The 12043-nt window shown below is 34.4% G+C and overlaps 2 protein-coding genes across 4 annotated transcripts; both read right to left on the bottom strand.

The window, feature by feature from the left end:
* Positions 1-775: 775 nt before the first annotated feature.
* On the bottom strand, positions 776-7188 carry LOC140043471 (carbohydrate sulfotransferase 11-like). 3 transcript variants are annotated; one of them, XM_072087988.1, is made up of 5 exons: positions 7131-7188; positions 3990-4138; positions 3558-3610; positions 2253-2518; positions 776-880 (listed from the first exon to the last, which is right to left on the bottom strand). In XM_072087988.1, coding segments are annotated over exons 1-5 (480 nt in total). In that variant the 5' UTR covers positions 7133-7188; the 3' UTR covers positions 776-870. The 3 variants fall into 3 exon arrangements, with proteins under 3 accessions (XP_071944089.1, XP_071944087.1, XP_071944088.1); XM_072087986.1 differs by lacking the exon at positions 776-880 and having other exon boundaries at positions 939-2518; XM_072087987.1 differs by lacking the exons at positions 776-880; positions 7131-7188 and adding an exon at positions 6559-7006 and having other exon boundaries at positions 939-2518.
* A 1861-nt stretch (positions 7189-9049) lies between these two features.
* Positions 9050-11057, bottom strand: LOC140043470 (uncharacterized). Its single transcript, XM_072087985.1, has 3 exons — positions 11047-11057; positions 10163-10478; positions 9050-9783 (listed from the first exon to the last, which is right to left on the bottom strand). The coding sequence occupies exons 2-3, from the start codon at positions 10476-10478 to the stop codon at positions 9422-9424; spliced, it is 678 nt and encodes a 225-aa protein (XP_071944086.1). The 5' UTR covers positions 11047-11057; the 3' UTR covers positions 9050-9421.
* Positions 11058-12043: the final 986 nt, after the last annotated feature.

The following is a 12043-nucleotide window of genomic DNA, read 5'->3' as shown; positions in this document are numbered from 1 at the left end:
GTAGGTACACTTTTAAAAACGTGATTATCTTTGTTAAAATATAGGAGTAATTTGTATTAAATTAGTAATCGGCCTACGAAGGAAAACAAGAAATATATGAATAATTAATCGATGGCAGTTGCATTAATGCAATTATTAGGTCAAATGAGTTTAAGAATACTGTATTTTCTAATTTCATATTTCTTAAATAGGCCTAAATATTTGTGTTTAAATGTTTAAAAGTGTACCTACAGCAAGCATCTTACCAAAAAAATACAACAGTTGCGATGACAATGTAATAGTCTGGGTCGATATTATTGGCGGAAAACTATTGTGGTATTTTATGTACAGTCAACTTTGGCAAATAGGACGCTCCCCATTACCGTTTTAAGGGTCTTTCACACCTGTTCCGATCCGGCGAATCGAACATCAATGTTTTGTTTTCACGACGCTCCACGCGGCTATGCGCCAATCCATATGCGCTTAGCCGCGTGAAAACGAAACATTCACGTTCGATTGAATTTTCCGGCGCCGGACCGGAACCGTGCCGGAACAGGTGTGAAAGGCCCTTAAGTCATGTTATTCATTGTGCGCATGCGGGGACATTGCACAATTAATGAGTGAATAATATATATCTTAGCTTTAAGACCAATATACTGTTAGTGAGTAAAACGCAAATAAAATAGTGTCTACGTACTTCTGAGTCTATACTTCTATATGTCATCCCAATCCGTTGGGTTTGTTTTTCTATCGTTAGTTTTGTATACGGTATATTTCATAATAATTTGTATAACCCAACCACCAGGAGCTTGTAGGTCTGTTTTCATTATGTACTGCATTTTCAATTCACGTCAGGTTGCAGAATTTACAACCATACCTCAATTACCAAATCTAAATAAAGCTAAAGATACGATATAATTAATTATTCTTATTCAAATTTATTATAAAAAACAACATAAATATTGAAGACTGGTAATAAAAAGTAGCAAATGTTTGCCTACTTTATCACAACGATATACACATTTTTCTTCCAACTAAACATATCATATTTGGCATCGTATTTTTAAACTTTCATTCACGATGACTTTTTTATAATCTTATTTTCTCTATAAACATTAGAGGAACACCCATCACCCAACTTGTCTGTGACCCTGTTTGTTTACTTGTCAGACTGTACCTTTGCTGAATAGTCATCATCGTTGCTTTGGCCCAGACACCTAGTAGGCCGCCTACACCATGGTGGGCACTAAGGCCTAAATAATTTCGCACACAATTACGGTACGGTATTTATTATAATAATACGCCAGGAATATACATTTACTATTTAGAAAACCCATGTATAGGCCTACAGTAAACATCGGCGCCCCCAACGGTTTATTATGATTCTATATCCAACAAAAGATTTTATAGCAGGCTTATTACACTCTCTGTATCAAATCTGTTCGTCGTTTCCCTCTATTAGGCATAATGTTTAAAAAGCTTTTTCTTGTTTAAAAAATGGGTAAGTTTCTTGGGTGTGTTAATTTGGTGGTTGGTCTAATAAACTGTTCATACAGACCTACATAGTTGTCACAATGTATACGCTTTGGAGATCTTAAGCTGCTGCAGGGAATTTAAGTGTAGGCGGAGGTGGTACGCCCTCAGAATCTTGTCAAGTTTCATTTGAATTGCATGTCTCAGATTTAATTAAGAAATCCAATCCGAATTCAGATCAGAAGAACGTTAACTTTGGTATAGAATAATTAAATAATTGAAAGTCTAGAATGTATTTCTCATAAATTCCGTGAATAATGTTAAGCGGCACGCCGTCAAACTGTTCCTGTAAAGTATGTTTTTTGGAACTGTTCGTTGGACTACTTCCTTGCGCGGAAGGAAATTCAACCAGATCATCCACACTGGCTAATTTTAATATATATTTGGCATCATCGGACAGTGTTTCAAATTTTCCAATGACGTCATAGTCTATGTCACATGGTAAACAAAGTTTAGTAGTGGTGCTCCAGTGTCGATCATCGTCAGAAGGAGACATGGGAATTATATATTTTAAAAATTTAGTGAATGTTGCATCTTTTCCCTGGCCGTCTATCGACGCAATCTGGCGCCGCATAGAGTCCCATCCTGCAGAAGAATTCGGATTTATCTTGTTATTGTAAGCCGATAAAACTCGTGAAAATGGATGGCGCACAAACATGAATTTTGTATACGTATCTAGAACATTCTGTCGTTCGTTCTGAGGTATCTTACTTAGCGTAATTAGCTGCGATTTTCCGTACCTATTAACAACTTTCTGTTCCATATCATCAGTGTGTTTCATTACTCCAGTCAAAACCAATAAAACCCGTTTCCAACTCGTACAGGCAACCTTTGGCACATTGCAGTACAATATTTTATGAGTTGTGTCTAGAAATATATTCCACGGTGGTTTTTTAATGACATCATATCTAGGCTGGCTGTAATGTTTTGAACAAGCCGTTTGTAAGTGCCTGCGCCTACCTTCTTGAATTTCTCGTTGATTAATTAAAAATGGTATTTTGACGCTCTGAAAGAAAGCAATATATTAGAATAAAGAATAGGTACTTATTTATACGTATAATTGTTAATCGTTACCGATAGAGTGACATATTTATGCCCGTCGGCGTGCCATAGAGTACCATATGGTAGTCTATATCCACGTGTGGAAATATATATATAGAAACAGACTTGTCCCCATGCACACGCTAAAATATCTTACGAAAATGCGTTTAATACAGTATTATTTGTCAGTACAGTCACCCAATTCTCTGTAATATTTAAAGTATTATATGTCCAGTTTGATAACCCCTTACTGATATATGTGTCACACTGTACGTTAAGGTTAGGTGCAGGTCCTATCGTCACAAGTACACTTGTGATACAGAATTTGTCTATACTGTACACCGCGGTATCTAGAATCGGCTATTCTATTTACAATATCGATATCTATCAGATTATTATTAAGATCGGGAAGTATTGCCGTAGTACCAACATTGAATGTGAACTTTATAACCTAACCTTTCTGGTTTTATTTAAATATAAATTGAGTTGAGTGTAATTGTGGCGTACGTTTATGCTGTCGTCATAGCGTGTAAATTGACATTCGATGTTCAGAATCATGTCACAAATTAACTTAAATTTACTCAAAATGAAATTTTAAATTGATTAATATTATTGTAATTATAGATGTGTTTCAAGAAAAAAAAATGTGTCGACATTTTATAGATAAGCCTATTGATTGATAGACTCTACAGTTGGCTAGCGGATAATTTAAGAATTTAAAAATAAAATCAACCAATCCCTTATTTAAGTTCTTAAATTGTATTATTCGTTAAAATAAAATATGTTATTGTGTTGAATTTAAGCCTTTGATTTGTTTTGTCTAAAATTGTTATTTCATGCTTTATAATTATTTTATTTTATGAAAAAGAATTTATGTTTTAACTGGTATACATAATATTCAATAATTAAGTAGTTTTATAGTGACGTAACAATTGCTATTAAATTTTCCAGGAAATAATACTGCCAGCCTAATAAATATTAATGAGATACTGGCGATCTCTCACCTTGCCTTGCTTTCGAAGTAGTGTCTGTTTAAATGGGGGCGCTGTCATTGTTCCTGAAAGAGACGAGTAAATATAGTTGTTGTTAATAACATTTTATAGCTCTATGTATATATAGTAGGCCTACAAGACGTTGGTAAAATGTAGTTTTCTAGCTTGTAGCTTGTGGTTAAAGAGCTTGCCTTCTAATTCCAAGGTTATGGATTCAATTATGAAAAAGTGCCAGAGTTAACTAATACCTAGTTTATCTAGCTTAAGCACGATACATTATAGTTCAGCCAACCAGTTTAATTGACTTTCCCGCCGCTGGATGTGTATTAAATTTGTAAACAATAATTTGACAGGTTGATTTTGTCAACTTATCTACACACATGGAAATCACTTTTAAACCTTGACACTAGTTAGACTGTGTCTTCAATTTTTACTTGTCCTTACCTGATTTATATAATACACTTGTCCAGTATTCATTTTGGTTTGAAATAAAAAAGAAACAGCCAATTACAACAAACACAACACCTGGTAATGTTACAGAAAGTACGCGTCCTTTGCAAAATTTACTCTGCGACATCTCGCCAATCAGAGACCTGTTAAAAAAAATACATTCGTCTGTTAATGATTAGCAGCCTATACATTTTGTTTTCAATTCGCTGCAGATTAAGCTCTGTTACACATATCTTTATTATTGTGGCATCGTCGACAAAACGAAACTTTCCTCCGAAGAAGTTGTTTTTACGATTCAATAAGTCTAACCTCCACACCATAGGCCTACTCAAATTAATTTTTTTTTTAAACGCGCGACATCACATTTTGGATAAATGTAATTGTCTGTACTTCCGATGACTGACTCACTTTCATTTGCGATGATACATTTGGCTTTATAACAAAACAGAACATTATTAAGTCGGTTCGTGAGTGATTTTTTATTGCAGGTTTCTTTTTTTGTATATTTATCCGTAACGTACAAACACCATCTCTGGTTATCGCGTATGTTGGTTAGGGTCATGTGCAAAAATATAAAGTTCAACCCTTTCTAAATAACCTTTTGGTTTGGTTGTTTTAGTTGTTTTTATGTAATATTATCTATAATCTATAATTGTAGCAACAAAGTACCTTTGAAAGTTGAAACAGTGTCGAGTCACATATCAGTGATCATCTCAATCTAATTGCCAAGTTAAAAAAATCTACCATATGTTGTTTATTACACCTCGATTCACGTCATGATTTTACACGTTTAGACGACTAAATATAGAAATGCAGGCAGTATGCTTTTCTGTTCATCGGTTTACGAATTTAGCTATTCAAACAGATAGAGTATCATATTATTTTCATCCCGGTTGTCCCTGTCCCTTTGTAGGCCTGTCCCTTGTAGGCCTACCCCTTGTAGGCCTACCCCTTGCCTCAGTCACACCCGACTCAAGATCTTGTATCTTTTGGCATCCTGCATTGGCTTCCTATTTCAAATCTACGAATAATATCTATATATAGCATTTTCTGTTGTTTCCATTATTTTATAGTTTACATACGGTACTAAAGTAACTGTTATTGAAGGTGTGAAAACGACTTGGATGATAAATAATAAAAAATCTCAAACCCTCGATACAGTTCTAAGTACGGATTTCTTTACTTGGGTAGGCCTACTCTATTGACTATTTTGACTATAATATTATGTGTATATGTCAACATTATTCCACTGCAGTTACGCAGTAAAACTACATTTCATTTCCTTTATGTTTTCATGCTATTGTTTAGGGGTGGTTATAATCTGTTTACTGCCTCATTCATAAACACCTTGAAACACACGCTCATACATCGTCGAATTAAAAATGTATTTAAAGAACTGCAGAAGCATTGTTTACTTGATATTTTATCTCGTAAGACCTGGTTCTATGCTGTGTTTACATCGCCTTGAATGAATCCATGTCTAATCTGAACACATCTAGTTATAATCGATAGTCTTAGCTTGGAGTAATTTGCCATATCGACTCGACACTCCTTTAATTTAAACGGATCAGGAAATTGGCCTAATACAGTTCAGTGAACCAAGTGTGTCCTTCGTGTTGAATCAGGGAAGAGTACATGAAATTACAATTCACTCCTTAGTCTTCCCTTGTTAAACAATATACAAACTACAATGTAGGAATTAGACCAAATGGTGTACATATAGCACGGTTATATATTCACCGCCGCAGATCTTGGGGGCGGGGAAATCCCCCCCCCCCTATAGTTTTAGTGGGGGATATCCCCCTCACTTTTCAAGAGCAAAATCATTAAATTGTTGAAAATGAAATAGAAAGTAAGACTTCTATGACGTATCGTATATAATTTCAGAAAATACAGTATCTATACCATGTCTATACGAAGACTAGATTTTGCGTGAATATAACCAGTGGCGCATCAGGACCAGTGCGTAACCCAAAATAATTGTATTCTTCTAGGCGGAATTTGTATGAGCTCAGAAATCGATTGAAACGACCTATTATATTTTATTTTATTTATACTCAAAGAGCCTGGCTTCCCCTGGACCTCTGTCTGAGTATGCCTACTCGAAAGACAATATGAGTGTAAATACATTGAAGAAACCTGTCTTAGTGAGCACACAGAACACATAAAATGTCATATTTTGCTACTTAAACCATAGGATTACAATATCGTCTGCTTTTGACACGACCAGCCTACCTAAACTCGGAATTAACTAAACATTACTAAGGCAATAAATCGGAGGTTATTAAATCCTACTTGCACGTTGAACCACTGACAAACTCTTTAAATAAGCTTGTTAAAATTTCCTGTGGCAATCTCATGTGGTTTGTCTACTAGCTAGGCGAAGGCATACTTACTTAACTGTATACGCCTGTTGATAAATCGGAGCTAACAAGACTGAATATCGGTGCACTTCCCGCTGCTATGGCCTTTAGTACGTGGTAAAAATGGAAATCATATACCTTGCACAGTATTCAATATAATATACAACTATACTATGTCCTTTACAAGAAGTTAAACCTACCGTGTAAATGCTGTTCTGCTCTGGTTTCCTTACTTTATACACCCGATATTTCTACATGGTTAGATATCCGTGTTCTGAATTGAACTTTTGTTTATATAGCCTTATGAATTGAATATGCTATCACCTATTGAAGAATTCACGAGTACTGTACATTTAGCTCAATCAATACAAGTCCATTATAACAAAATCAAAGATATTAATTGACCTCTCTCTGTTCTGTGATGAGAAGACCATTAACTCATTCCACTCTCCGTAACGCCGTTAATGCTAATAATAAACAGGTTGACTATGCTCCTAAATATTATATGACTCATTTAACGTCACAAATTACTGTTTGTAGCAATATGAAACAACTATACTGTACTATAGGCCTACATAGCTAGAAAAAGCTTTACCTTGAAATATTGTTGGCAAATGCCACAAAAGAACAGCGTTATGAAAATATCAGGAAATTGAGTTAAAGGTCAAATAGATAACAACGCGGATCAGGTCAAACATTGTTCGTTGAATAATGGATGTGTTTATCACACGCGCACTAAAAGTAATACGTAATGAAATCGGAAGTCAATTACATTATTAATGATTTCAATTATCCTAATGAACTCGTGCTTTAAAATGGCACGAAACTCCACAAGTCGAGCGAATCCGAATTAGTCTCTGATTGGTTTGCGCATTTGATCGCGTCACCAAAAGAACATTATAGAAAATATGAACACGCATGGCATAAACCCACGCTTCCGATTCTTGCGAACCAATTTGTGTGTAAATGGTGGTTTCCTTTTTTGACGTGTGCTGATAAATTAATAGGCGTAAATGTTGTTTTTCTCTTGTACTTGATTAAGTATCAACCGCATTTAATGCTTCCTGTTATATTTCTATCTCACACATTTCCTTAACTCAACCGTTTAAAAACTAGTTAATTTATTTATTTACAGTACATTACTGGCGGTTGGAGTTTCTCTAGTAATTCAAATACATAGTTTCAGTAATTTTTTTCCTTTGGATCGATATAATTAATAACAACAATAGGCCTACTCGTTTTCACCGTGATTGTAGAGATCTTGAGTCACGTGGTTTTTCTTGCTTAACAAGGATATATACATAGCTGCAGTCGCGTGCTCAAATTTGAATTAGTGTTTACCGACCGACAGACCAACATAGTGTTAGTGAGCTGTAGAGTCGCGTTTGCACGCGACTAAAAAAAGAAAATTTCGAGGCATAGGCCTACTGTGTTCCATAATTATTCATTTGTGCCTCAACCATTATATGAATGCCATCCCTACTGGCTTGGTTGAACTAACCGAGTTCATTATAGGCCTATGCTCCAAGAGAAAAATGTAATATTCATTTTTACCACTTTTCACCATACTCCCTTATCCAGGATCCAACTCAATAGGCCTACTATATTATTTGTAATATATTAAAAATATATATAATATATTTTTTGTAAACAAATGTTTCTTTCACATATCCGTAGGCCTGCCACTAAAGTATATTATTCCAAAATTTAAAAGCTATATAATGATGGCCAAAAAAATACCTTTTTGTTCTTCTTTGTCTCATAACTGGCTTCCTACTGACAACAATATACAGGCTTATATTAGTAGACTCGGAATACTTGTCGGAATACCAGCAAGAATGCTGTGTTTCTGCATACTAATAACTATAATACTTGCATTGACATGACCAAGAACGAGAAATACCCTTAACTTTAATTTCGCATTTTGTCCACACAAAAATCGAGCAAACCACGTTTGATAACTCGCTATGCATAGGCCTATATTTAATTTTAAAAAGTGGTGCCACACATAACTTTTTTGTAATGACTTTTTCGTTCTGCTTCTCTGCTGACAAAAGGTAACTGAAGTTACAATTCATGTTGTTGTAAATGTTTATATTTTATAATAAACAATATATTTAAACCCTGAGCTACATTTAAAACTGGTAACTTGTTATTGTTACTACTACCGAACCAATTCTTTAAGTATGTTTTATTTAGCGTAAAATCACGTGAAAGCCTTTTGTCTTTTTTTATAGATGGGTTAAATTTGACGTTGTTTAATTGTTTGTTTCTCAATTAAAATGACCATTTGTAATTGTTTTTCTCAAAACTGATGAGATGAATCCGTCAAAACAATAATAGTAAAATATATTAGTTTTCATTCCGTCTTTCCTTCAGTTATAGGACATTTGTATGTGTGTATTTGTATCACTTTTTTTCTAATTTATTATAAAAATAGTAATCACAAGGTCACATATAATCGCAATAATACAATGATCCTTATCTCTTAGTCCAGTGAGAATGAGGCTTTACAATTGTCCGTTTGACTTTTTCATTCCGGTATTAGTGGGAGTGTTCTTTATTGGTGTCAAATCAGGAGATTAGTTGGTTTTTAAATCAGTTTAGAGATTTAAAAAAAAATACCAGTAAATGAATATAATAGTCATTAGTAATGTATAATAATTTGAAATATTATAGTCAGAAACAAAATATGATGACAAAAGACAAATAATTGTCTATATTTATTTGTTATACTGTAGGCCTACTTTTACTAATTTATAAATGCAAATTTAAATCCTAAACGGATCACAACAAATGAGACATACTAATATTAATACAATTCATTAATAGAAATTATTTCGAAAATATGTATTTATTTGTCGGAAGAAAAACAAAATTAGTTTAATAGTACAGGGAAATTTTCGAAAAATGGCCGAAGCACTGGAAAAAGGCACAGGAACAACACGCATTAACATTATCAAATATGCCCACACCTACACTTTTATTTAACTGACTTGCAATATTCAGTTAGATGCTATCTAGTGACACTGGGTGAGGTGTGTTCCCCCATCTTGGCTTTTATTAATTGCCAACTTCTCCCTTGTAGCATCCGAGTATGTAGGGAAAATCGTCGGTCACGTGGTACCGATACTTTCCGTCTGTGCCGTGTTTGCCATGGCATTCGTCAAGATCGGTCGTCCTCAGTCGAGAGCCATCTTCGTCAATTGGTCCGTAGATCGGAAATCCATCGAGTGCAACACCTATAATAGTCGAAGCAACGCCCTCCTCTACGGTGAAGACACATGAACTCGGCATTTTGTGATAATGGTATCGACCTCGTTTATCCGGGTGACCATCGCAGTCGTCGAATCTCTCCCCGAGGACAGCATTTTGTCCATCATTGGTCCATGGATTGTAGAATGGTATACCGTTGATAGAAATTCCTGTAGTAAAGTACATTGTTAAATATACTATGTTAAATGCATACTTTTGTCCTCAGCTGTAATGTTACAGTCATGGGAATAATGTAATAATATTATTTTACCAAATAGGCCTAATACCTTTAATTGTTGAAATAATGTTTACTGACAGTACACCCACTTCTATTAGTGCTTTTATTTTTTTTTTTCTTTTCTAGTTTTAAATTTATATTGTTATTTACAATAATATTGTGGAAACCATACGCACATCCTATACAACTTTCAATAAATGCGTGCCTTCTTTAACAAATATCAGATACAATTATTATATAATGAATGATTAGAGCCTTGGCTATACATTCATAATAATTGTGAAGATAAAAATTATAATTAAATCTTTTACCAACTGGCCCCTGATTTAAGGCGGTGGATTCGCTGGCAACGATTGGATTTCTGGGAAATTGGTAGTAGTAGTCCTGTTCAATGATACTGTTTGGTGTGTGTTGACTGGGGTAGGTTCCAGTATCGTGATCTGGAATACCATTACTGACAAGCGTGTGAACTCCTCTGTGAGATGTTATTGATACTGTCCCTTGTAGACCTGTGTTATGTTCTATGTGAGTCTTCGTCACGAACTTACGAATTTCGGCTTTTGTAAGCCCATGAACGGTGCCAGCAAATAGGCCTACAATTAAACTAATAACGTAGACAACAATCATCTAAAAAGTAAATTGAGTTGGTTAGAGCAATGAGCAAATTTCAAATAGTGTGAATGCCCTGCCGGCCGTCTACCGAGTGTTCTGTGGCTTCAGAATTTGACACGTGACATGACACTGACTTGCTCAGTCTCTTGTGGTCTGCTTTGTCGTCTGCCAGAAACATAGCCATACATTTATTGATTTAGACTTCCTTTTTTTGACGTCATACTTGATGTTTGGTTGATGAATCTTTACTGTTCTATATTTCTTTAAAATCATGTTTTTTTTGTTAAACTTTTTGTTTAAGTACTCGTTCCCTCCATGAAACATTCATAATCATAATATCTTTCTCGATGCCGAGAATATTTTGGTATTAAATAATAAAAATATTACATAAGCCTAATTACATAATATATAGTTTAGTTAATTTTGAGAGGACTACTTTACGCACCTTATAATAAAAAATAATAATAAATAATAAAAACAATAAAAAGTAATACAATAAATAAAATAATATGAATAAATAGGGCCTACAATACTATAAATTCAAAAAATAAAAATAAATACTATAAAATTGAGATCAGCGTACCTTTGTATGACTAGTGCATGCATTGAAATGAGTTTATTATACAATATGACAATAATTTATACTTTATTAATCCGACCAAGCCTTCACTTGCACTTTTAATATAATTTATATCACCTTGGATTACTATTTAATCACTAGCCGTCTTATCTTTCATTTAAAGTATTCATGTTTTCACACTATGTGCAAACTGTTGATTTCCAAATAGGCCTACTAGTAAATACACAAAATTTGTCATGTGTTCACACTATGTGCAAATTGTTGATTTCCAAATAGGCCTACTAGTAAATAGACAAAATTTTTCATGTGTTCACACTATGTGCAAATTGTTGATTTCCAATTAGGCCTACTATTTTGCTTATATATAGTTTGTTTAATGAGAGTGCTGCCTGGAAAGACGCAACCATTACACCAATTTTCAAAAATGGCAGCAAGTCTGATCCTCTAAATTACCGCCCTGTTAGTTTAACTTCAGTTATCTGCAAGATTTTAGAAAAAATCATAACTAACACAATTATGATCCATCTCGAAACTAAAAATATACTCACCAAACATCAACATGGTTTTCGTACTAATCGTTCTTGTTTAACACAATTGCTTGAATTTTTCCGCGATGTAGAAAATGCTCTCGCCGACAGACATCCCGTTGATGTTATATACTTGGACTGCCGTAAGGCCTTCGACACAGTTCCGCACATTAGGCTGAAAATTAAATTGCGAGCTTATGGCATTCAAGGTAATATTCTAAGTTGGATAAGTGGATTTTTAGAAAATAGACGTCAATGTGTTTCAATCAAAGGTTCGGTTTCAAGTTGGTTACCTGTGTTCAGTGGCGTGCCTCAAGGCACAGTTATTGGTCCGGCTTTATTTTTAGTCTACATCAACGATCTACTTGATAATATTGAATCAGATGGTAAACTATTTGCAGACGATGCTAAGATTTATCGTAAGATTGATTCAGTTAACGACCGAGATGCCCTGCAGAATGATTTGAGTAAAC

The sequence above is a fragment of the Antedon mediterranea genome, chromosome 3 (genome assembly GCF_964355755.1).
Source record: "Antedon mediterranea chromosome 3, ecAntMedi1.1, whole genome shotgun sequence".
NCBI classification, from domain to species: Eukaryota; Metazoa; Echinodermata; class Crinoidea; order Comatulida; family Antedonidae; genus Antedon; species Antedon mediterranea.
This window is presented reverse-complemented; position numbering and strand designations above follow the sequence as displayed.